The sequence below is a fragment of the Polypterus senegalus genome, chromosome 4 (genome assembly GCF_016835505.1).
Source record: "Polypterus senegalus isolate Bchr_013 chromosome 4, ASM1683550v1, whole genome shotgun sequence".
Taxonomy (NCBI): Eukaryota; Metazoa; Chordata; class Cladistia; order Polypteriformes; family Polypteridae; genus Polypterus; species Polypterus senegalus.
In genome coordinates, this window is record NC_053157.1 from 232531773 (window position 1) to 232559185 (window position 27413).

Below are 27413 nucleotides of genomic sequence, written 5' to 3' on the forward strand. Positions count from 1 at the left end.
GTGACACGGCTCGCTCCAGCTGCTGACTTGACACACGTGTGCGGACTTCTTTCTGGCCTGGAAAATGTAGTTGAGCGAAATGTGAGGCAAAGTCGGACCTGCGAGTCCACTTTGGGAATGTCCGTCAACCAGGAAAAAACGGGATCGTGTTAGAAGGAGCCCGTCAACTGGTGAGTCGCTCGAATCAGCAGCAAGTGGTGGCAGCACGGCGAATCGCCCTCTCTTTATTTTTGGAGTGTATTGTGAATGGCGGGGGGTGCGCTCACTTCGAGATGATGTGGGGTGGGAAATTTCCAATAGAGGCTCTGGGGGGTGTTATGAAGATAATTGGTGTCCCGTACGACTCACAAATGCTTTGGATTTAGTGCTGATGTTTATTTTTTCATTGTAATGAACTGGAACCTTGTCCAAGGTTTGTCCTTGTCTTGCGCCCTATGTTAGTTGGGATAGGCTCCGTCCCTGATCAGGACTAAATGGGTTACTAAATGACTGACTTTTACTGATGTAAGCTGCTGTCTTTGTAGTGCTGAAGATAGTCGCCGCGCATGATTTTCCTCAATCTGGCAGTTATGCTCGCGCCACTCAACAGGACGTTTGGTATCATAATACTTTCTTCCGACTTCGATTCATCTTTCTGGATAGACGGATAAGAAAGAACAGCAACACAAATAGGCACAAGTATTCTTTTCTCCTAGCTTGTATTTTGGCTTGAGACGCACTTGTACTACTTATCAACGGCGTATCCGCTGAATTTTCATAAAACTGCCCGCCAACTCTCTTTTAGAACCCCTGTGTTGCTATAGTGACGTTTTACCCTGCGGTTCTCAAAAATTGTGTGAAATTGTGTGTCTGTATATATGTGTGTGTGTTTATATATATATATATATATATATATATATATATATATATATATATATATATATACTCAGCAAAAAAAGAAACGTCCTCTGACTTTCAACTGTTTTTACTTTCAGTAAACTTAATGTGTAAATATTTGTATGAACAGTAAAAGAGTCAACACCATAAGACATAAACTAAAAATGTTTCACAATGTGTCCCTGAATGAAGGGAGGCTCAAAATCAAAAGTACCAGTCAGTATCTGGTGTGGCCACCAGCTGCTTGAAGTACTGCAGTGCATCTCCTCCTCATGGACTGCACCAGATTTGTCAGTTCTTGCTGTGAGATGTTACCCCACTCTTCCACCGAGGCACCTGCAAGTTCCTGGACATTTCTGGGGGGAATGGCCCTAGCCCTCACCCTGCGATCCAACAGGTCCCAGACGTGCTCAATGGGATTGAGATCTGGGCTCTTCCACTGCGAGGATGATCAGCTGTCCTTCCTGTCTCCCTGTAGCTGTCTTAGGCGTCTCACAGTGCGGACATGGCAATTTATTGTCCTAGCCACATCAGCAGTCCTCATGCCTCCCTGCAGCATGCCTAATGCACGTTCACGCAGATGAGCAGGGACCCTGGGCATCTTTCTTTGGGTGTTTTTCACAGTCGGTAGACAAGTCTCTTTAGTGTCCTGCGTTTTAGAACTGTCACCTTAAATGTCTACTTTCTGTAAGCTGTTAAGGTCTTAACGACCATTCCACAGGTGCATGTTAATTAATTGATTAGGGTTAATTGAACATGCATGGAAAACATTGTTTAAACCCTTTACAATGAAGATGTGGAAAGTTATTTGGATTTTTAAAAGTTTATTGTTGAAATACACAGTCCTGGAAAAAGGAACGTTTCTTTTTTTGCTGAGTATATATATATATATATATATATATATATATATATATACTAGAAGAATACCCGTGCTTCTCAGTGGAGAAGTCGTGTGTTACAGAAGTTATGAAAAAGAAAAATTTTAAAAAATAGTGTAACATGATTGTTAATGTAATTGTTTTGTCATTGATATGAGTGTTGCTGGCATATATATATATATATATATATATATATATATATATATATATATATATATATACACAGTGGTGTGAAAAACTATTTCCCCCCTTCCTGATTTCTTATTCTTTTGAATGTTTGTCACACAAAATGTTTCTGATCATCAAACACATTTAACCATTAGACAAATATAACACAAGTAAACACAAAATGCAGTTTTGAAATGATGGTTTTTATTATTTAGGAAGAAAAACAATCCAAACCTACATGGCCCTGTGTGAAAAAGTAATTGCCCCCTTGTTCAAAAATCACCTAACTGTGGTGTATCACACCTGAGTTCAATTTCCGTAGCCACCCCCAGACCTGATTACTGCCACCCCTGTTTCAATAAAGAAATCACTTAAATAGGAGCTGCCTGACACAGAGAAGTAGACCAAAAGCACCTCAAAAGCTAGACATCATGCCAAGATCCAAAGAAATTCAGGAACAAATGAGAACAGAAGTAATTGAGATCTATCAGTCTGGTAAAGGTTATAAAGCCATTTCTAAAGCTTTGGGACTCCAGCGAACCACAGTGAGAGCCATTATCCACAAATGGCAAAAACATGGAACAGTGGTGAACCTTCCCAGGAGTGGCCGGCCGACCAAAATTACCCCAAGAGCACAGAGACGACTCATCCGAGAGGTCACAAAGACCCCAGGACAACGTCTAAAGAACTGCAGGCCTCACTTGCCTCAATTAAGGTCAGTGTTCACGACTCCACCATAAGAAAGAGACTGGCCTGCAAAAACGGCCTGCATGGCAGATTTCCAAGATGCAAACCACTGTTAAGCAAAAAGAACATTAGGGCTCGTCTCAATTTTGCTAAGAAACATCTCAATGATTGCCAAGACGTTTGGGAAAATACCTTGTGGACTGATGAAACAAAAGTTGAACTTTCTGGAAGGCAAATGTCCCGTTACATCTGGCGTAAAAGGAACACAGCATTTCAGAAAAAGAACATCATACCAACAGTAAAATATGGTGGTGGTAGTGTGATGGTCTGGGGTTGTTTTGCTGCTTCACGACCTGGAAGGCTTGCTGTGATAGATGGAACCATGAATTCTACTGTCTACCAAAAATCCTGAAGGAGAATGTCCGGCCATCTGTTCGTCAACTCAAGCTGAAGCGATCTTGGGTGCTGCAACAGGACAATGACCCAAAACACACCAGCCAATCCACCTCTGAATGGCTGAAGAAAAACAAAATGAAGACTTTGGTGTGGCCAAATCAAAGTCCTGACCTGAATCCAATTGAGATGCTATGGCATGACCTTAAAAAGGGGGTTCATGCTAGAAAACCCTCAAATAAAGCTGAATTACAACAATTCTGCAAAGATGAGTGGGTCAAAATTCCTCCAGAGCGCTGTACAAGACTCATTGCAAGTTATCACAAACGCTTGATTGCAGTTATTGGTGCTAAGGGTGGCCCAACCAGTTATTAGGTTCAGGGGGCAATTACTTTTTCACACAGGGCCATGTAGGTTTGGATTTTTTTTCTCCCTAAATAATAAAAACCATCATTTAAAAACTGCATTTTGTGTTTACTTGTGTTATATTTGACTAATGGTTAAATGTGTTTGATGATCAGAAACATTTTGTGTGACAAACATGCAAAAGAATAAGAAATCAGGAAGGGGCAAATAGTTTTTCACACCACTGTGTATATATATATATATATATATATATATATATATACACTGTATAAAACACAATTCGCCCCCAAAAAAAAAAAAAAAATATATATACGTTTTCAGAGCTACGGTGACTTGTACCGTTTACCTCAGGTCCTAATTTGGGATGTTGAGGTGGTTCGTTGTGTTGTGGGTACGGTAACACGCTGTAATAGGCCATGCTCCCAACTTCCTTCTCCTTTTTAGAAAAAGCAGTCTTAGTTCTTACAGCTACCTTTGACATCAGGGTCAGATCAAATGTTCAGGATGAGAGAACTTCAGAGTTTCAGTTTCTTCAGTTATTCTACAATTTGCACATAGGAGCTCCGTTAGACATGATCTACATAACATAAAATGCAAGAATTATCTGGCGGTGCAGCAGTAACCATAGAGAGTCAAACCTTTGACGCATGCGCTTCAGTCAATCTCGTCAGCAGAACGTCCATCTTGGAGCAGTCGTCTTCTCATTTTCCGCCGAAGTGTGTCTCTGAACAGCCAATAGGATTGCACGTTTATGTCACATGTTTTACTCGGCAGCAGTAGTAGAAAATAACGAATTACATTTATTTTTGTTGCTGTGCTTGAGTGGGTTTCACTTTTTAAAAGTATTTTTAAATTAAATTAATTTTAAATTTTAAAAGTTTATTTATTCAGTAACAATGTTGTTCTGTCACATTTTCAAAGCAAGTCGCAACAAAGTATATTTGCATGGTTTAAAATGGAAATTTGCCAGCGATGTAGGAAGCGTTTAAGGCTTTATAGCTACAAGAGCGACAGCACTCTTTATAAAACAGTGACTGGACATCCCTGGCCAAACCTAGCAGAGTCGTTCAGTCTCCAGGACATAAAGCAAAGCAGTTTTAGGATGTGTCTGAACTGTGCTTCTTAAAAGCCGTGAAGTTATATTTTCACTGTAAAACAAAATGTAAAATTTACATTAAAAGACTGGCAGATGTGGTTTCCAGAATGTTCCTCTTGAAAGAACGCAACTTTATAGTAAATAACTGCTTTTTCTTTAAAACACATTACAATGGAAGCGAACGTTTAACCATAACTTAAAATCCAGGCACTGCAATAAATATGCCAATCATAAAACCATTAGAACATATTGTCAGGACCAAATACCAGTATACAGTCTGCATCAGTAAAGTAACATCAACTAATAGCAAACATGTTTTTTTTAATAAAGAGCAGATTTTTATTAGAGAATATATACCTCCAATACAAACATTGCGAAGAGACAGTTTAAACAGAATTGAAATAGTATACTGTACAGTATTAACAAAGTGCATTAAAACACAACAGTACAGAGTTTGCAGAAAGCATGTCGAGTTTTTCCAGGAATGCTATTATTAATTACACCATTTTGTTAAAGTCAAATACTGTCTTCCGTCGTTTTTTTAGCTGCTGCAAATGTATATCTGTATCATTCAATTACACTGAAAAGAATTTAATAGGTATGACACATTATCTGTTGGAGAAGTAAAGTTTGATTTTGTGGTTTATGTTGTCCTGCAGGTGTGCCAGCTTATCCTATACAGCCCACCATAAATCAGCTTTCATAACCTCAAAAAAGCTCCAGCACGCAGGAAAAAATAAGTCGGCTTACTCTGTTTAAGCTGTTTTTTCTTACCTTTCTGTTTAAAGGTATGCGGTTCACCAGGAACAATACGGTAAAAGGGGGCGTTTCCTTATGCAAATATCGCCACTTCCGTGTTACTGAAGCAGCACTTTACCGCTTTTTACAATTGTTTACCTTCTATTTAACAGTTTTACGCTGTAAAATTAACAGCAATTTTTAACCGTAATGTATCCGTAAGTGATATGTAGCACATTTTGAAGTTAGAAAAATACTGATTTTACAGAACTTGGCTGTAATTAAAAAATGAAAACTACTCTTTAAGATGCACGGGTGATTTTCAGCAGAACTATAAGGCAACTTTCCTTTTTTTCCCAGAAAAGGTATTTTGCTTTCACCATTCACAGTATGTTTACCGTTTAATTTACTGACATTATTTGACAGTGTACAGTGTGCTCCGAAAAGGACTGGGACATCAAGGCCAATGCATTTCTTGGTGATTTGCGCTGAAGACATTTGTGCGTGAGATCAAAACATGAAGATGAGATGAGAGATCCGAGTTTCGCTTTTATCGCCTGTGGTATTCACGTCTTGATATGCTAAACAACACAGAACAGGGCACATTTCTAACCAGCCAGTTTTTCAGGTGAGCAAAAGCATTGGATCATGATGTTTTCAGCTAAATTAAAGTCAAAAATACTTCTTAATCGGTTGCATATCCCTCGGTCACAATAACTGCATCAGGCTTCCGACCCACAGAACCCAGCAGGTTTCTTGTTTCTGCACTGGTTATGCTTTTTCCCCACGGCACCTTTTAGTTGTTTGTCTCTTTTGTGGGGTTTCTTCCATTAGAAGGTGACACCCATATTCAATTGGGTTAAGATCTGCTGATTGACATGGCCAGTCCAGAACCTTCCAGAACCATGATGAGGTCATTTGTTGAGGTGGCAGTGTGTTTTAGATCCTTGTCGTGATACATAATAAAGTTCCTCTCCATTAGTGTGGATGCATTTCTCCATACTTTGGCACACAATACATTTCCATAGACTTTGGAGTTCATTCTGCTACTCCCGTCATGAGTCACGTCATCAGTTAAAATGACTGAGCCTGTTCCAGAAGCAGCCCAGGACACAACCTCCAGCAGGCTTCACCGATGAGCTAGGGGGTATTTTCCGTACGTTGCTTAAATCAACCGAGATCAGATGCATCATCTTGAATGAGATAATGCCGGTGAAACTCATCCGGGATAAGTCGTTTTTTCAAACCCAGTTGTGCAGTAGATTAGTCTCGCTGGATCTAATCATCCGAGATGACTGCGTGCGCCCGCGCTGAGTGAAAAGCCCACATATATTGAGTCTAGAAAACATGATCAGCAAGTCTCTGATAGGCTGTGACAAAATGACAAAAGAACGGGCGCATTTTTTTTTCACACAAGCGGAGCAGGACCTTTTACTCGAAAAATGAAGAATTTCAAGACTTAATATGCACAAGGGGTAACACTGCAAAAGCAGCCCAAACCAGAAAAGACAGCTGGCAAAAAGTGGCCTACAAATTAAATGCTAAGTAGTGTGTATTGTATTTACTGAATGCAGCATTTCATTTCCTATGTGTCAGATTAATTATTATTTAATATGTCATAATTCCAGATCAAAAGTGAGAACATGGGAACAGGTTAAAGTGAAGTACAAGAAATATACTTTAAACTGGTAAATATTGATATATAACTATTTAAAGAGTTGTTGACATAGAGAATCATATATAATATGAAAAACATTAATTTTAAAGCTAATAAGAAGGCAGACAAGCATTAAACAGGTGGAGGTCCAGACCTAACCCCTGCAGAAGAGTTGGCTCTCCAGCAAAATGCCCATCGCCCCTTTTCTGAGGGCATTCCAGGGAGAAGCTCCTCCTCTGAACCAGGTAAAGGATGGTCACTGCATATATTTGTCCTCATTGTGTGCCATGGGTATGTTCCATATAGCCCTCTTTATTTGTTAGGTCAGTTGCAGTGAATGTCATATCCCTAGAACCCGTGTCTGACCAACGAGATATCGACGAAGGTCAAATATTTGATGAAGACACTGTGTCTGATTATTCATCAGGAGGAGAGGTACATTTTCCAAATAATGTTTGATCAAACTCCACTCTGATCAGTCCCATGTGCCCCAATCACATTTGGAAATCCTGGGTAAGGAGAATGTTAGGCTGATCGTGAGATTCTTCATGGAGCTGTGGGTGTTGTTGCCTGTGTACCTGCAATGGCATGAAACGCCTCTTTTATTGTCTGCACACGCAGGTGTCCAGGAAACACTAAGAAAACCTGAAGGAAATATTTCAGAGCCAAACAGACTTTACGAATTGCCTGGCAAACTGCACTTTTAGTTAGATTTTCCGCATCACCTACGATATATAAAATAAGTGCCGCTTGCAAAAAATCTCAAAATAATGCATACTGTGTGTGTGGTTGTGAGAGCCCGACTTTGCCGAGTTTGACTTCGAATATTAGGAGCTAATAAATCTTTGAGGTAAAATATTCAACCCGAGCTAAAGTGGTATCTTTCAAAAATAATTTCCTCCCGGAGCAATAAAGGATCTTGCCGATCGCGCAAAACCCTTTCTCTATGAAATTCTCTTCTTATAATTTGCGCACCGATATCAATTGGTCGCTCATTCATGAACGGCAAAGCCATGACTGAATGAATTCCATGCACGGACACTGATGAAGTGTGTGAGCTAATCCTTGTTTACATATAGAACATGCCTGCTCTGAGCAGGTTTGAGGATTTGGATGTGCTGCTATGACAACACATCCAGCAAAAGTTTCGAAAAACCGATATATGCAGGATTAGGCCAAATCGTCAACAATTACATCCAGCTAAACAAGTAATCCACGTATGAAAAATACCCCCCTGGTATGTTTAGTGTCATCAGCAGATCCATTCTGTCTCCATACTTTGGTGTTTTCCAGCACTTTGGTGGAGGTTAATCTTTGCTTCATCAGTCCATCTCTCTTCAAATTCCAGTCTGGCTTTCTGTTTTTACGAAGATGGACAGGACTAGAAATATATATATATATATAACCTAACAATTTTGAAGTCCCTCTGATGGATTTTCTCCCTTTCTCTCAGGTTCAGAATGGCTTTCTTTTCTTCCATAGACAGCTCTCTGGTCTTCATGTTGGTCTGCCCTTCTTAACTACAAGTGCAGTCTTCGCAGGTAAAAGCCAAAACTTAAACTGAGGGGAGATACTCAGGGCTGCTACACGTTTAAACCATCAAGCTTATATGACTGGCGGAGTGGTGGCTCTGAGGCTGGGGATCTAGTTCAAATCCCATAAATGTCAGAGTTAGTCCACTCTGTTGGGCCCTTAACCTGCAATTACTCCATCCTGGGTAGGATGTTAATCTGCATCCAGCCCTGCATGAAGACCTGCTGGGAACACTTTGGGGAACTGGGATTTGGTGATAGGATTGGCTCTCCATCCACTATAAAACAAACTTCCCACTGTTCCATTCCATCTGATACTAGTGTGCTGTTTTTTCAGGTGTCAACCATTGTATGGCTGCATTTGGGTCCTAATATGTGATCCTCAGGTGGGTGCAGTTGTATTGGTGGATGATTCTTCTTCTTCTTCTTCTTCTTCTTCTTCTTCTTCTTCTTCTTCTTCTTCTTCTTCTTCTTCTTCTTCTTCTTCTTCTTCTTCTTCTTCTTCTTCTTCTTCTTCTTCTTCTTCTTCTTCTTCTTCTTCTTCTTCTTCTTCTTCTTCTTCTTCTTCTTCTTCTTCTTCTTCTTCTTCTTCTTCTTCTTCTTCTTCTTCTTCTTCTTCTTCTCACTTGTTTCTTTTTCCTTGATTAGCAGCCAAACAATTATGAGATACAAAATGAGCCAAAACAGGACCAGCAAACTGTGACCATCATACAATATCTAAAAACAAAGAACGGTGAGGGTCTGAGGAATGTTGATGTGCTCAGGTCCACAAAACATTTGAACAGCGCTCTTTGAAAAGAGACAATCAACAATTTCAGAAATATCTGCTATTGCACAATGAGAGCAGCAACAGGCCATGGAATTAAAGAACAGGTGTAATGAATAAACAGGACTCAGCACCTAATTAAGCAACTGGTTGGAGTATGAGGCCCTGACTTAGTTGCTCTTCACTTGGCTCACTTGCTTCACATTTCATTTCTGTTTGGATGCTGTTTAAGGAAAGAGATGAAGCAATTCAGAGGAATGATGAAGAAATTCAGAGGAACAAAACTTTCAAATACAAGTCAATTAAAATGAATTCAAAGGAAGTTATTTAGCAGCAAAAAACAGGACTAATTAAGAAAAGGGTTAGAATATAAACCTGCTGCCACTGGGGCCCTCCAGGACTAGAGTTGGGGAACCCTGCAGTAAACCATTAATATTTACGGTGGTGCATGGAATGCAATCCCCCACCCCCCAAACCCCACCTCCCCATGAACAGTCCTCTGAATGAAATGTAAGGTTTTGTCCTACCAGGTTCCAGTTGTAGTGTAAAGATGTGGTGTGATTGGGAGCACTCTCCAGATGAAAACCAGGATGAAAGTTTACAGACAAGCAGGCCCAGGACAAGCACAAACGTCCAGATAGAAACTGGTCATAGCTGTAATCCACTCGAGTGTGAAACGTAGAAACAGAATAAACACAAATGATCGCGAGCCCTTCGTAATCTTTAGGAGCCGTTTTTAAAGAGATCGTCTAATTATCTGGCTTCCCAGCAGCCCTTGCACTACACTAAAGGTGTCCAGTGGTGTAACACAACCAGGGCTGCTGGGAGTTGTAGGCAATTTAAGTAGTGCTGCTATATCGTTTTTAAAAGTTGAGGTCATTCAATGCATGTACAGCAAAAAGGTAAAAAACTGTTTTGTTCCTCTGTAATTTGCCAACATTATCACATTCAGAGATTCTATCTATCAGGTGTTGTGTACCACAAAATATAACTTTGACAAAGTTGTCAACAGTTTAACTGGAAGGAGTATTTTCTCTAAAATTTACAATCTACCTCATTTACTTTTTCTTATATTAGAAAATACTGTACACTCTACCACTAAACACCTTTCAATATTTTGATGAATGGGTCTGTAAATAAAAGAAAAAACGTTATAAACTGCCTATTGTAGTTCTAGTTAAAGGTTACTAAGCCCATAGCCAGTCTCGAACTGAAAACAGGTTAATCTAGTGATAATATTAATTGAATTTTATTTGCTTACTGCAGTAGTTTTGCCAATTGAAACCATGAAGTTCTCTATTCTTCTGACCCCTTTTTAAGGTTTAATGTTTGGCAGCTCAGCTATCATCAATTTATTTGCTAAATTAATATTTCTTTTTTTGGTAAAAGGGTCCAACAAGGTCTGCACAGAATCCCACATGACTTGAAAATCTGCCACCATAGCCGAATATTGCTGCTATTAAATCAGTGTCCAGGGGCCTCTTTTCTAAAGCTTACACACACACACAGAAAAAGAAGCACAAAATGTGCATATGAAACTTTCCACGTAAACACTGGGATTTATTAAAGAAAACTTGATGGGAGAACATGCGTGTATTGATATTCAGTGACAAACATGGAGGGTTCACAGCATTTCAGATTTTTCATACATGTTTGACAAAAACTGAGAGCTAACCACAAAATGTTAAGTCTTTTTATTTTTGATGACTTTATGAAGTAATTCTATCGCTTTTATTTTGTCAGATAAAACCAAGCCTCCTCCTTAGTTTCCATTTCCATGCAGTGAGGTGTCTTAATGGCCACCAGATCAGGGCTGTCCATATGAGAATGGAATCGTAAAAGAGAAGAGCAGACACCGAGAAGAGTTTGACACGGAGCAATGGCCTCAACCAAAGATGATGATATCGTGGATCAGAGGCTAGCCCACATGAAAGAAGAGGACTGTGAGTGGGGAGCACCAGCAGATTTGTGTGTGAAGCTGGAGCACTGTGAAGAAATAATTTCAGCTTGTAAAGTGGAGGAGTCAAAGGGTGGAATTGTGAAGATTAAAGATGAGGAATGCGATGATTTCTCAGAAAAGCGTGAAACTGGGAGAATGTTCAAGCAAGATATTTCTGAAGAATCTCACTCCAGTTTACAGCCCTGGTTCGCTGATACCCAGCAGAATTCTGTGGACCTGAAACCTGATGTATCTGATTTTGAGGGGAAAATCAATGAAGGAAATGGGAGGGAAAAAGAAGAGAAGCCATTTAGGAGTGTTTTAATAAGTAAGTAATGTGAGTCCATGTAAAAGTAAGTGAAACTGACAACATTTACAAATTGTAGTGGGGGTGGAGTAGGGCGGGGCTTTCTGTTTTTGGTAGTGGGAATGAGAAGAAGGGGACACTGTTGAGTGAATCTGAATAGAGATCAGCTACTAGGGAGCATGACAACTAACAATAGCTGCCCTAATAAATGATAAATTGGCTGAGCACACCTCCAGTACGTGACATTCCCTATACAAAGCTGTGACTTTAGCATTTAGCTATCACAGCCTAGTATGTTATTATATTTAATTAACTGAAATGATCTTTTTAAATTAGGCTGCATTTAAGGGATGAATGTGCCCTTAAAAACCCCAAATCCTTACCTCGGTGATTATGCTCCAGATTAACACACTTCAGCCATTTTCCAATGATGTGTCAAGCTTCATTCACATGAGTTATCAAGTCCACAGCCTTGCATCCTGACACACACAAATACTGTAAGGACTTGTTTATACTTCACGCTCAGAACGCGCGTACACGCACGCATCATGGCCGCCACGCGTTCCCAGCGTTCATTTGACGGCGTCCTCTGAGCAGGTCCTCAGAAATTAACGCGAAGTGTGCGTGAGTTGTAGTACCAGCAAAAAGTCGGGGGGCGCAATGTGCTAAAAGTCAGAATGTGACGTCAGAGTCTCTGTTTACTGTCTGCATGTGACAGAAAGCCGCTATGCTATGCGGATTCTACGAGATTGATGTGCGCGCTTAGATGTTACGGTTCGATATGGTGAAGCAAAATGCTGACATACAGATGCATTCGTGGTGCTTTTATATTCAAGTATTGTAATGACACAATACATTTTTAAATTCTCACACACCATCTTTTGTGCCGTCTTTTTTATTCTGCCTGCTGCCTCGTAGTTAGGAGAGCCGGGTTCGCTTCCCGGGTCCTCCCTGCGTGGAGTTTGCATGTTCTCCCCGTGTCTGCGTGTTTCCTCCCACAGTCCAAAGACATGCAGGTTAGGTGGATTGATGATTCTAAATTGTGTGGGTGTGTTGTGTGTGTCCTGATTGGTTCCTGCCTTGCGCCCTGTGTTGGCTGGGATTGGCTCCAGCAGACCCCCATGACCCTGTGTTCGGATTCAGCGGGTTGGAAAATGGCTTCCTCCTGACTTAAAAGAAGTGGCAAACGACAATAGATCATTAAACAGAGCACATTAAATGTACGATATTCCAACTTTCTGCACATTTAGAATTCTTAGATTTGTACTTGATATCACTTTCATGATGAAATGCATTAAAGTATGTATGTAAATCGTTAATTTCGCTTAAATAATGAATACTATTAATAATTACACACATGGGGGTGACACGTGGCGGAGCGATAGCACTGCTGTCTCGCAGGGAGTCACGTCGCTGGTATTCCTTGCCTGGAGTTTGCATGTTTTCCTGCTGGGTTTCCAAACTGTGCTCCAGTTTCCTTCCAAAGACATGCAGATTTGGTGACACTAAAATGACACCAATGTGTTTGTGAATGCTTGTATTCACTTTGCGATGAGCTGATGCCCGGTCCATGGATTGTTTTTTGCCTCGTGCCCAGTGCTAGCTGGAATGGACACATCCCTGGATTGATGGATTGAATCAGTAAACATCCTTTCCAGAGATATTGCGGTAAGGTGTCCTCACAATTTAATGGCTGTTCCAGGCAATTCACAACACAGCGAAGCTGAACCTGTTCTCACCATGATAATATCTCGTACTGCCGCCTGGTGGATTCTTCCAGATTTATGTAAAGTACGCGTGCTTGTATAAACAGTAAAACCATTGCGCAGCAGGAGTCCGCGGTAGCATGCGTCGTATCGCGTGAAGTAACCTGGCCAAAGGACTCGTTTATACTTCACACACAGAACGTGTACGCGCACACATCATAACTGCCACGCGCTCATTTGACGCATCCCTCTGAGCACGTTCTCTGAAATGAACGCGATGCGTGCGCGTGCACTCGTCTGGCGGCGCAGTGTGATCAAGTCGGAACGTGACGTCAGAGTCTCTGTTTACAATCTACATGTGACAGAAAGCCGCTGTGCGGTGCTGCGATGTTTGATGAATAGTTTCATGTGGTGAAGCAAAATGCCGACATACAAATGCATTCGCAGTGCTTTTATATTCCAGCGTTGCATATTCCCCATCGTAATGACACGATACATTTTAAATGTCTCGCATGCACATCTTCTGTTCTGTCTTTTAACATCATTAAAATGTATGGCAGCTTATTTGAGCCACGGAGAAAAAATTAGGGATAGGCTACAGTGAAAAGGTATGTGTTGTGATTAAAGTGGATATTTCGGTTTTAATCTTGAAATGTTCACTTTAACCTCGTAGTTTATTTTATCATTAAAGTAGATCGTTGTAAGCGTCATCTTAAAACCGAGCCAGTTGTTAATCGCTACCTGCTTCTGGGGCTTCTCCTGACCTGACAGCATCAATAGATCACCACACAGAACACGTTACATTTATGATATTCCAGCTCTCTGCACATCCTTAAATTTATACATGATATCACTTTCATAGATAGATAGATAGATAGATAGATACTTTATTAATCCCAAGGGGAAATTCACATAATCCAGCAGCAGTATACTGATACAAAGAAACAATATTAAATTAAATAGTAATAAAAATGAAAAGAATTAAAATAACATTAATGTTCGCATTTACTCCCCCGGGTGGAATTGAAGAGTCGCATAGTGTGGGGGAGGAATGATCTCCTCAGTCTGTCAGTGGAGCAGGACAGTGACAAAAGTCTGTCACTGAAGCTACTCCTCTGCCTGGAGATGATCCTGTTAAGTGGATGCAGTGGATTCTTCATGATTGACAGGAGTTTGCTTAATGCCCGTCGCTCTGCCACAGATGTTAAACTGTCCAACTTTAATCCTACAATGGAGCCTGCCTTCTTAACAAGTTTGTCCAGGCGTGAGGCGTCTTTCATCTTTATGCTGCCACCCCAGCACACCACGCGTAGAAGAGGGCACTCGCCACAACCATCTGGTAGAACATCTGCAGCATCTTACTGCAGATGTTGAAGGATGCCAACCTTCTCAAAAAGTATAGTCTGCTCTGTCCTTTCTTACACAGAGCATCAGTATTGGCAGTCCAGTCCAATTTGTCATCCAGCTGCACTCCCAGATATTTATAGGTCTGTACCCTCTGCACAGTCACCTCTGATGATCACAGGGTCCATGAGGGGCCTGGGCCTCCTAAAATCCACCACCAGCTCCTTGGTCTTGCTGGTGTTAAGGTGTAAGTGGTTTGAGTCCCACCATTTAACAAAGTCTTTGATTAGCTTCCTGTACTTCTCCTCCTGCCCACTCCTGATGCAGCCCACAATAGCAATGTCATCAGCGAACTTTTGCACGTGGCAGGACTCCGAGTTGTATTGGAAGTCTGATGTATGTTGGCTGAACAGGACCAGAGAAAGTACAGTCCCCATGTGGCGCTCCTGTGTTGCTGACCACAATGTCAGACCTCCAGTTTCCAAGATGCACATATTGAGGTCTGTCTGTAAGATAGTCCACAATCCATGCCACAAGGTGTGAGTCTACTCCCATCTCAGTCAGCTTATCCCTAAGGAGCAGAGGTTGGATGGTGTTGAAGGCGCTAGAGAAGTCCAAAAACATAATTCTTACAGCACCACTGCCTCTGTCCAGGTGGGAGAGGGATTGGTGTAGCATACAGATGATGGCATCCTCCGCTCCCACCTTCTCCTGGTATGCGAACTGCAGAGGGTCGAGGGCGTGGCGGACCTGTGGCCTCAGGTGGTGAAGCAGCAGCCGCTCCATGGTCTTCATCACATGTGATGTCAGAGCGACAGGCCGGAAGTCATTCAGCTCACTAGGACGTGATACTTTTGGGACTGGGGTGATACAAGATGTTTTCCAAAGCCTCGGGACTCTCCCCTGTTCCAGGCTCAGGTTGAAGATGTGCTGTAGAGGACTCTCCAGTTCCAACGCACAGGCCTTCAGCAATCGTGGCGATACACCATCTGGACCCGCTGCTTTGCTGGCACAAAGTCTTTTCAGCTCTCTGCTTACCTGGGCTGCTGGAATTGTGGGTGGGGATGTCTCACCTATGCTGGTATCAGCAGAAGGATGGTTGGAGGATGCAGTACTCCGAGGTGAGAGTGGTTACTGTGATCAAACCTATTAAAGAAGTTGTTCATTTGGTTTGCTTTCTCCACGTCTGCCTCGATAGCGGCACCCCGCTTCGAGCTGCAGCCAGTGATAATCTTCATCCCATCCCATACTTCCTTCATACTGTTGTTCTGCAACTTCTGCTCCAGCTTTCTCCTGTATGATGATGAAATGCATTAAAATGTGTATGTTACATTTTACAAATATCATTTTACAAATAAGTTGTTCACTTCATTTAAATAATGAATACTGTGAATAATTACACATGTGGTGGCAGAGTGGTTGCGCTGCTGCCTCGCAGTAGGAAGTCATGTCCCTTCTGTTCCCTGCCTGGAGTTTGCATGTTTTCCTGGTGGGTTTCCACAGTGTGCTTAGGTTTCCGTCCAAAGATGTGAAGGTTTGGGGACTTGGTGATGCCAAAATGACGCTAGTGTGTGTGTGTGGACAACCAAACCAGATTGTGGCGCATTGCGACTGTCATCACCGCCCAACCACCACTGGCCAGCCAGCCATCCGACTGTACATTCCTGCCACCCCTGCATCAGAGATGGTGAACATGCGGTGCCACAGTATGCAGCAACAGTTGTTTTCTGTCAATTTTCTGTGTGAAACCATTGCTCTGTGTGCTATTCAGAATGCAGAGTTTTTTGGAAAAAATATTCAGCCCCCAAAGAGTTAAAACAACATCAATGTTGAAGGAAAAAGAAAAATGCAATACAATGCAATTTATTTTTGTACGGCCCAAACTCACACAAGGAGTGCCACGATGTGCTTTAAAAGGCCCTGCCTCTTAACAGCCCCTCAGCCTTCAGTCTCTGAGAAGACAAGAAAAAAACAACCCTAGTAGGGAAAAAAATGGAAGAAACCTTGGGAAAGGCAGTTCAAAGAGAGACCCTTTTCCGGGTAGGTTGGGCATGCAGTGGGTGTCAAAAAGAAGGGGGTCAGTACAATACAATACACAGAACAGAACACAAGTAAACCTCAATACAATATAATAGTGCAATAGAAATATTACAAAGACAGAGCAGAATTCCGCGGTAGATGATATCACATAATAGAATTTGGACTTGTTCAGAGTCCTGGAGACCTCAGCCATCAAGCTGCCTTACCCTTTTGGCCATTCGACAGCTGAGACAGTGTTGGGCCAGCCAATCTGATGAAAGGACCCCTCTACCCCACGATTCCTGCGATCTTTCATCAGAGATGACTTTACCTTAGGCTGGCAAACAACTTGGCAGGTGGGTTGTGGCACCAACTGCCACATTTGAGAACCAAAAAGAGAAACAGAATAGGTGAGGAGGGTTAGTAACAGATTCTAACTATCATGATACTTATGTTTTAGTGCTAATGACTAACAGCAGAGTTGCAGTCTGTACAGTTAATCAGCAGCTCTAGTCAGGGTGAACTGAAGTAGTGAGGTTTCAAAGCTGAGACCGAAGGGGCATCTCTTATAGTAATAGGCAGACCACTCCACAGTTTAGGGCCCCCTGTAACTAAAAGCTCGACCTCCCACTGTTATTATATTAATCCTTGGAATCACAAGCAGACCGGCATCTTCAGATCTTAATGTGCGCTCGGGTTTGTAAGTCATGAAAAGTTCAGACAAGTCAGCCAGACCTTGGCCATGTAAGGCTTCAGATGTTAAAAGGAGGATTTTGAAATCTGCCCTAAACCCTTTAACGTGCACACGTGCCGGTCCCGGGACATAACAGCGTTTTAAAAACGTTACAGTAATGTGTGCATGCCCATCTGCCATGCATCTCGACACCCTACCCATCAAATGAAACTTCAAAGTCTCGTCTTACCGATGATATAAACCATTTTGACACACAACAACCACAGCACTGACACTAAAGCCTTTTTACAGAGAAGTACATACTTTTAAGAGTTGACTGTCCCTACCTTTGAAGACCCCCTGCAAGTCAAACATCAATATTTCCGAGCAGTATTGATCCCATTGTGTCCGTAAGGCTCCAGCGAATATAATCCAGTAAAACGATTTAGGTCCAAAACACACGATATATCCTCAAAGGGACAAAAACTCCAGAAAACGTTTCATAACTTGAGACCACCTACGTAATTTTTTTTCATGTATATTGATCATATCAGACGTAATTTGTTTCTGTCGGCGATAACCATGCTACCGCATGAAACACGGAAGTGTTAGCTTCTGATCGACACCTAAGTTGGCCAATTACGATGGGTCTGGGGTTGACTGGCACCTCGTATAGCCAACGAGTGTCACAGACAGCTTGAAGGATGACGTACAACTCCAAACCCTGGTAGAATCTACCAGTTTGATTGGACACTGTGACTGACACTCAAAACTTACAGCCAATGAGCAGCCGAGCATTTTGATATGTAACTTGCCATACTAACTTGTAAACAAAACGATCGGAGCTGCGAAGGTGGCATTTGTGCCAGTCTGCAGAGTTGGTGCGTGGTTGTTTATTGTGATTTCGCAAGTTTTTCGCATTTTAAATATGAATAAACATAGAAAACGTAAATAAGCGCTCGATTAAATAATAGATGCATGTACGCGCTGAAAGTATTCAACCGGCATACGGGCCGTATAATGGGAGAGAGCGACGTGTGACACGCCCTTGTGCTTTCTGCTTGCTAGTGATTGCTGCCATCAAGTGGCACATGGAAAACGCTGAGCTGTGTTGTAACAGTTTGTAAAAGAAATATATATAGTTTGTGTGCATTTTATAAAAAAAAAGTAAAAATAAAAATATAAATATATTTTTGGCCCATAAGACTTGTATTGACTATTTTACATAGAAATGTGTATTTTTTATTGTTTTTATTATTTCCATAACTAATAGAGTGACACTGTGTGTAGATATAGATTCCTTTAGGTGTAAGCTTTCAGTAGAGCCCTCATTGATATCTGTGGGTTGAAGCATTCAAAAGTTATTACACTTTTTCCATACGTTCCAAAATGTGGATAATGGTCCCTCTAAAAAGCACCTGGGCATGCCCACATAAAACTGGTGTAAAAATGTCATTTTTACAGGTATTCTTTTCAAATTTGAAATGTGAGTAGTCAACAAGTTATTCTGTTGGTACATAGTGTGTTTCTGTCCCCACCTACCTACTGCAGCTTTATTTTCCTTTATTTTCATAAAAAAACTTAGGCGAGAACAAAAAAATTCGTTTTTTTGTGAGTTCTAATGTGCATAACTTTTGATCAGTCACACCTACAGTGATTCTGACTACTAAGGGTGAAACTAGAGAATGTTACCTTTACAAAGAGACCAAACATGTGTTTATACTCCAGATAGTTCAATAACAGCAATGATTCTAATTTGGAGAGGTCGAATTACAAGCGATTTAGCAAAAATGACCTCGCTTGATAAGGGGATGTTATTAACCAGGAGCCAGTGTAAGGATTTAAGAACTTGAGTTATGTGTTCATATTTTCTTGTAATAATTTTTGCAGCCGCATTTTGGATTAACTGGAGGCTGTATAAAGAACAGTTTGAACATCCAGTGAACACCGCATTGCAGTAGTCAATCCTACTTGAAATAAATGCAGGAATTAATTTCTCAGAATCCTGTTTATTTAGAAAGCGCCTTAATTTCCCAACATTTTTAAGATGGAAGAAACATGATTTGGACAACTTTGTAATGTGCTCTTTAAATGACATGCTAGAGTCAAAGATAACTCGAGATTGCGGGCTAATTCAGTAAAATTAATGGGGATTCCAACTGAATTCAGTGATGACAGAATATTGTTGTGATCAGCGTCATTCCCTCCAACAATTAACATCTCTGTTTTATCTGTATTTAAAGACAAGTAGTTCTCATTCATCCATTCCTTTAATTCACTAACACAACTAATTAAAGACAACATCGGAGAAACTTCATTTGATTTAAATGAAAGGTATAACTGGGTGTCATCTGCATACGAGTGAAAATGAACATGATGTTTCCTAATGAGAGATCCCAGTGGAAGCATGTAAAGTGAAAACAGTAAAGGTCCCAGTACTGAGCCCTGCGGGACACCATATTGAACTTCTGTGTATAATGATGGAGTCCTGTCAGCACATTTCTGTACATATTGGAATCGATTTGATAAATAAGAACTAAACCAGGCAAAGACACTGCCTGTAAGGCCAACATCATTTTCCAGTCTGTGCAGTTAAATTAAATGGTCAACGGTGTTAAATGCTGCACTTAAGTCTAAAAGCAAAATGAGATTAAAAATTTTAAAGTTAAGGCATGTCAACAACTAACAAAAATCAATAAATAAATTAATACATTTTAAATATTTTTTACACTAATTATTATGTAAAATGCAAGTATAGAATATGTGTGTAAATTCAATGATTCAGTCTGCACTTAGGACTGAACTATACATGTGAATTAAGCACACTATTCTCAAACACACAATGATAATGCGCAGGAGGCCAGAGCCTGTCCCATCTGAGTCAGATATGAGGCAGACCCCAACCCTGGACGAGGGTGCCAGTCCATGTCTGAGGCCATTCACTCACATGGTCACACGCGAACAATGTGCAGTCACCTGTTAACCTACCCTGCTCATATTTGAAGATGCAAGAAAGGAGATGGTCATGTTAAAGATTAAGAGGCATAGTTGGATGGAAATGATTAACACAGAAAACAAAACTTAGTAAGAGCAAGTCAAGAAAACACAGAGTAAGTGGGCAATAAGTGACAATTGCACATGGAGGGTCTTGAACTTGAGTGTTGCTGAATCCACGTGAAGGGCCACATTTCAGCATCTCTATTTGTCAGATCCCATTCATCCGTTTCTTAACCTGGAGTCACAGGCAGCTTTCTTGAATTAAGGTAGACATCGACATGAGAATGGATGCCAGGCAACTGCAGGGCACACTGGCACACACATCCACATTCTGGCACGCCAGAGAGTGAGTAACACAGCAAACACACATCTGTGGCATATGAGAGGAGGATGGAGAAAATGCACATAAACACCAGGGGGCTTATGTGTAAACGGTGCATACGCACAAAAATTTTGCGTACGAACATTTCCACGCTCAAATCACGATGTATAAAACCTAAACTTGGCGTAAAGCCGCACACATTTCCACAGTGGCTCATACCCTGGCATACGCAAGTTCTGCACTCGGTTTTGTAGACTGGTGGCACCCAACATCAAAGCAGTGCTACTGTTTCTGTGTGGTTTATCTTTCCTTTTTAGATCCACATCCCTGACGTGGCTTTATAAATACACTGAAATTAACCGCACATTGTTTATTAGTTTAATGCATCTGATTGTAATTCACCTGTAACAATATAATGGTCCACAGTATGGTCAAAATATTCTTTTTTTTTTTTTTTTTTTTTTAATTAATTTTATTACACTCCATACAAAGCAATCAAGTTTTTACAAAAGAAAAATAGAGTTAAGAACAGATCGATCCCCACCCTTGAGAGAGAGAGCAAGCCAAACGGCATAAAATTTAAGCTTTTAAACATACCTAAATTAATAAATTCTCTGTGCTTCATGAACTTATTTTAAAATATTACTGATTAGATCCTGCCATGTTTTGAAAAACGTCTGTACAGATCCTCTAACTGAGTATTTGATTTTTTTCCAATTTCAAATAATATAACACATCGTTTCCCACTGACTTAAAGAGGAGAGTTTGGGTTCTTCCAGTTTATCAGAATAAGTCTGCGTGCCAACAGTGTAGTGAATGCAATCACAATTTGTTTGTCTTTCTCCACTTTAAGCCCCTCTGGAAGAACCCCAAACACAGCTGTTAATGGGTTAGGAGGGATTGTGAGTCCAAGGCTGTCTGAAGGTAATTAAAATTTTTGTCCAGAATAATGTTAATTTGGTGCAGGCCCAGAACATGTGACCTAGTGAGGCTGGGGCTTGGTTGCAACGTTAGCAGGTTGGATCATGCCCTGGAAACATTTTGGAGAGTTTTAGTCGAGACAGATGTGCTCGATATATAATTTTGAGTTGTATAATTGTATGCTTTGCATATGGAGCTCGAGTGAATTCTCTGCATTGCTACTTTCCACTCCTTTTCTGATATATTAATTGAGAGATCTTTTCCCAGTGTCCTCTTGGATCTTTGAAAGGGAGGGATTGTAAAATGATTTTATATATTGTAGAGATGGAGTCTAAGTCCTTGAGATTGAGCAATATTTTTTCCAGCATGGATGAGGGTGCAAGATGAGGAAAATCTGGAAGGTTCTGTTTAACAAAGTTCCTGATTTGAAGATAGTGAAAGAAATGTGTAGCTGGAATGTTAAATTTGGAATGTAATTGTTCATAGGATGCAAAGACGTTGTCTATATAAAGATCTCTAAGCAAGTTAATTCCAAATTTTTCCAGATATTAAAACTGCATATGTTTGTGAAGGTTGAAAGAGGTGGTTCTCTTGCAGGGTGCCACAGAAGAAGCTTCTCCGTCTTAAAATGCTTTCTACATTGGTTCCAGATTCTAAGTGAGTGGAGCACAATTGGGTTATTAGTGTATTGCCGATAACGTGTGTTTATTGGAGCACAGAGCAGGGAATACAAAGAAGTACTGCAGGATTTTACTTCTATTGCGGTCCAAGCCTGTGTATGTTCTTCTATTTGTGTCCAGGTTCTTATCGCCTGTATATTTGCTGCCCAGTAATAAAACTGGAAGTTAGGTAGAGCCATGCCGCCTTCTGCCTTTTGTCTTTGTAGGGTCGCTCTTTTGATGCGTGGATGTTTTGAATTCCAAATAAATGAGGTTATTGTTGAATCTAATTGCCTAAAAAATGATTTATTAATGTATATTGGAATATTTTGAAATAAAAATAGGAGCTTAGGAAGAATATTCATCTTAACAGTGTTAATTCTTCCAGCTAGTGTGAGATGAAGGGTTGACCATCTATGCAAGTCTTGTTTAATTTTTTTCCATGCAGACGGTGAAATTTTGTTGATAAAGAGCTTTATGTTTACTTGTGATGTTTACCCTAGGTATTTAAACTGTTCTGCAATGATAAAAGGTAGGGTGTCTAATCTAATATTATATGCTTGAGAGTTCACTGGAAAGAGTACACTTTTATTCAGATTAATTCTGAGACCAGAGATCTTTTGAAATTCTGTGAGTGCTGCTAAGACTGCAGGCACAGAATTTTCTGGGTCCGATATATACAGTACCATGTCATCTGCATATAATGAGATTTTCTGTTCCAGTCCTTCTCTGCTAATCCCCTTTATCTGATCAGTATGTCGACAATGTATTGCCAGTGGTTCAATGGCAATCGCAAACAGCAGCGGTGACAAAGGGGCATCCTTGTCTTGTGCCACGTTCTAGTTTAAAGTAGTCTGAGCAAATGTTATTGATGCAAACTGAAGCTTCTGGGTTAGTATACAGTAATTTAATCCATGCACAAATGTTCGGGCCAAACCCAAACTTCTCCAATGTAGTAAGAAGGTATTTCCATTCATGGTCAAACTATTCTAAATACAATAGCTGCTTTAGCGTTGTTACTCTCACTGCACCTCGGATCCCACAGCGGATCATCTTTTTCCATATTAGTCTCACTGCACCACTCGGAGTATTTATATCACTGTGTCTGAGTGTGAATCACAGCTCTACAGGAGCTGATTGGAAAGAGAATTATTGGTATACAGCATCAAGCACACGCTGCCTCAGCCATGCTGTTATTGAACTGCTCTTATATGGCAAATGCTTTAGAGCCTTTCTTGTACGGACCTCGTGGTTCACAAACAGTTTCATCCCAAGAACTCTAAACACACTCAATCAGTCCATCATGTAGAACTGTTTGTACTTATAAGTACAATCACCTCACTGTAAACTTGCACTACAGTTATAATATTGCACAATCTGAGCCACTTTATTAAAGTGCGTGTTTACATATGATGACAATATCATTTTAAAGATGAAATGCAGCAAAATATGTTTATTATACAGATAAAACTTTAACTACATGGTGCCGCAGCACTAGCAAGCCGCTGGCGCTCCGTTCATGGATTGTTCCTGCCTCCCACTGTATTCTTTCTGGGGCTGACGTGACACTGGAAGGATAGATGGAATAAATAAGTAAACACATACTACGAAGGTATTTCGATTTCCTTAAAAGTTTTGAAGAATCGTCATTGTAAGCTTACAGATGGCTTAACGTCTATTACAGAGCCGATTGTGTGGTGATCGGGTATTTGGAGAAAGAAAAGGAAGGACAGGAATTGGAGGTTAGTACGTTTGAAAGAGACAGGACTGCTGCAATAAAGCATTTCATCAAAGGTCACGTACGGCGCAGCAAGCATCTTGCGTGAGACATGAACAATCACTGCGCCATCGTGTTCCCATGTTTAATAACTCCTATCATCATGAAAATGATATCACGTATACATCTCAGTATTTTAATTACTCAGAGAGCTGTAATATCACGAATGTCATGTATTCTGTGTCCTGTCAGAGGAAGAGAAATCCCGGAAGCACGTAGTGATTCACACATATAGAAGATCAAATATAAAACAAAGCATTTAAAGTGCTACTTTAGCTACAATGGGATTCAGAAACTAGTAAATTAAACAATTTTAAGATGACGTTTATGATGTTCTACTTTAATGACAAAATAAACTACGTGACTAAAGTGGAAATTTTGAGATTAAAGTTGACATTTTGTGCTTTTTCCCCACTGTGTGCCTAGTTGTTTTTCTCTGTACCCTAATAAGGTTTCATATGACACTCCGACAGTGGGCTACGACTCGCCTTTTCACGGCAACTTTCATATCTGTCAACTTCTTTTTCATTTCGGGCACTGAGCAACTTTGTGAACGTGAGCTTTTGAGTTTCTCCGACACGCTATGTCACTTGAATAACTTCCTTTTGTTATTTATACCACTGTTCAAACCAACAAATAGTACGTTTTTCTTTGCCTCCACTTGGTATCCATTGAAATTCTTCTATTTTCCCTCTTGCTTTTGCCATTGTCTTTTCACAGAACACTGAGCTTAAGGGCTATTTATATTGATTTGCATATTCAAAGAGGTGTAATTCTGGGAGGAGACGGGGCGGGACAGAAGATAGGATTTATGTAGCAGAAGAATGTGGAAGTTGGTGAATGCACAGATTTATGCATCTGGATTTTTTTGTGTGTAACTACATTCCTGGCTTTTGTGCTTACGCCATGTTATAGTGTGATGTTATAGTGTGAGTTCTACACACAACGTTATGCATAAGGCCCCAGGAGAGCATCAAAGTCCAAACACAAAGAGGGCAGACTGGGGATAGACTCGAGGAGTGAGGCAGCTACACCAGCCAGTCTGAAACTTGTACCTTTTATTGTTAATTTTAACTCATTTAACTAAACTGTTTTTATTGTTGCAGATTTGCATAAGACTGCCAGCTTCCCCACGTCTTCATTTTCTCAGATTTCTCCTCATTGCAGACTGCAACACAGACAAGTCAAGGAAGAGATGAAAAACTCAGTAACTGGATCAAAGAATTCCACAGCAGCCTATTTCCAGTGTAATTCTTTAACTGTTACCCAGCAATCACAGACAGAAGCCATCACCACTCAGCAACAAGAAGTATGTAAAATAGATCAGAAGGCTTTTAATGCCAGCCCAGAGTGTGGAAAAACTTTCAAACACATATCCGACCTTAAGGATGATGTTTCAGTTGATGCTCAACAGAAGCCATTTTCCTGTTCTGAATGTGGCAAACTATTTTCACGTAGATACTGTCTACATAAACATGAACAAATTCACACTGGTGAAAAACTCCATTTCTGTTTAGAATGTGGCAAACGATTTTCACAAATAAGCAGCCTTCAGAGCCACACTCGAATCCACACTGGAGAAAAACCGTATAGCTGTTCTGAGTGTGGGAAACAGTTCTACCATAGGAGAAGTCTTCAGAAACACATGAGTGTTCACACTGGAGAGAAACCTCATTGCTGTACTGAATGTGGTAAACGATTCTTACAAATAAGTAATCTTCAGAGTCACATAAGAGTCCACACTGGGGAAAAACCATATTGCTGTTCTGAATGTGGCAAACGATTCTCTCGTAATGGCAGTCTTCGGCAGCACACACGGATTCATACTGGAGAGAAGCCATATTCTTGCTCTGAATGTGGCAAGAGGTTTTCTCATAGCAGGAATGTTCAGGAACATGCAAAAATTCACACTGGACAGAAGCCTCATTGCTGTCCTCATTGTGGTAAAAGATTTGTACAAATAAAATATCTAAAACGCCACTTGATTATTCATGCGGCAGAGAAACCGTACTGTTGTTTGGAATGTGGCAAAAGGTTTTTCCACCGAAGCAGCCTTCAGGACCATGCAAAAAATCACACTGGAGAAAAGCCTCATGCCTGTTCTGAGTGTGGGAAGAGATTCTTACAAGTACGGTATCTGAAACGCCACTTCAGAATTCATACTGGAGAGAAAACATATTGTTGTAGTGAATGCAGCAAACAGTTCTTTGATGCGAGCCAACTTCAGAGACACATGCGAATTCACACTGGAGAGAAACCTCATTGTTGCTTGGAATGTGGCAAGCGATTCTCGCAAAAAGGTTCTCTTCACAAGCACACAAGAGTCCATACAAGAGAGAAACCTCACTGCTGTTCTGAATGTGGGAAGAGATTCACTGACACATACAGTCTGCAATGCCACATCAGAATTCATACAGGAGAGAAACCATATTGTTGTCCTGAATGTGGGGAAAGGTTTTCACGCAGAAGTGCCCTTCGTAATCATGTAAGAATCCATATCGACAAGAAACCTCATAGTTGTTAGGAATGTAGCCAGTGCTTCTGCGGTGTCTTCAGAAATACACAAGCATGCACACTGTAGAAATGCCAAGGTATTCAATCTGAGAATGTGCCAGGTGTGAAGTGAAAGCAATGAATTTGGGACAGTGGTGCTGGGAGTAACAGGACTCATCCAGACAAACGTCTAGGCCCACCTTGACCCACCACAAATTATCACGGATCTCTATGAACTGCTGAAGAAGGCTTTAGTATGAACAATCTAGATACTGCAGGTTTAAGGGAATAACAATGACTGCCATAGAACACAAATGTCAGGACTGAAGAGTGGTGTCTACTTCTGTCTAACCCATTTGAACAATTTAACCTCCAGAAAAGTCTTATTGTTATTGTCAATGGTGTCCTCACTGTCACAATGGAATTACCAATATCATACAGTGTGAGGTACCAGATTCTATTTAATAATAATAATAAAAATAATATATAATAATAATAATAATAATTCGCCCTTAAAGTAACACTCCACATAATAGTATTTTTTATATGTATTACTTACCCCATGTTGTTTACTATGACGGCCAAGAAAAAAAAACCTCCTGTTTATCATAAGGAATGGAGATGAGAAAATTTTAATACAAGTCCATGGTGACCAAGGCTGTACAATTGTAAATGATGTATATATATATAAAAAAAAAAGAAATAGAAAATTCTGCATTGCTCGTGTTGTATAAGCCACATATCAGTTGTCCAGTTGTGTACTCCAAATGTACAAAATGTATGCATTATTGCTGTGCACCCCTCACCCCCCATATCCTGTCATCTATAGCAGGGGTCTGTGGCTGCAGGTTTTCATTCTAACCCTTTTCTTAATGAGTGACCTGTTTTTGCTGCTAATTAACTCCTTTTACATTCCTTTTCATTGATTTGCTCTTGAAGACTCAGACCCCTTTATTGTTTCTTTTTCCTTAATTAGCAGCCAAACAATAATGAGATACAAAATGCGCCAAAACAATTGGTGTCCATCATACAATATCTGAAAATAAAGAAAGGTGAAGGTCTCAGGAATGTTGAGCTGCTCATGTCCCCAAAACATTTT

At 40.5% G+C, this 27413-nt stretch overlaps 1 protein-coding gene across 4 annotated transcripts; it reads left to right on the forward strand.

Moving 5' to 3' along the window:
* Window positions 1–27125, forward strand: LOC120528130 (gastrula zinc finger protein XlCGF26.1-like). Of its 4 annotated transcripts, XM_039752181.1 has the most exons (5): window positions 1–170; window positions 5629–5830; window positions 8313–8400; window positions 10901–11424; window positions 24928–27125. In XM_039752181.1, exons 4-5 carry the CDS (start codon window positions 11037–11039, stop codon window positions 26343–26345), a joined length of 1806 nt encoding a protein of 601 aa, XP_039608115.1. In that variant the 5' UTR covers window positions 1–170; window positions 5629–5830; window positions 8313–8400; window positions 10901–11036; the 3' UTR covers window positions 26346–27125. The 4 variants fall into 4 exon arrangements, with proteins under 4 accessions (XP_039608115.1, XP_039608118.1, XP_039608116.1 ...); XM_039752184.1 differs by lacking the exon at window positions 8313–8400; XM_039752182.1 differs by lacking the exon at window positions 5629–5830.
* Window positions 27126–27413: the final 288 nt, after the last annotated feature.

Excerpts from the sequence above, each read along its gene's own strand:
- LOC120528130 (XM_039752181.1), top strand. The coding sequence starts at position 11,037 with ATGGCCTCAACCAAAGATGATGATATCGTGGATCAGAGGCTAGCCCAC. Across the intron at positions 11,425-24,927 it reads ATTTAGGAGTGTTTTAATAA|ATTTGCATAAGACTGCCAGC; the intron begins GTAAGTAATGTG and ends TTATTGTTGCAG.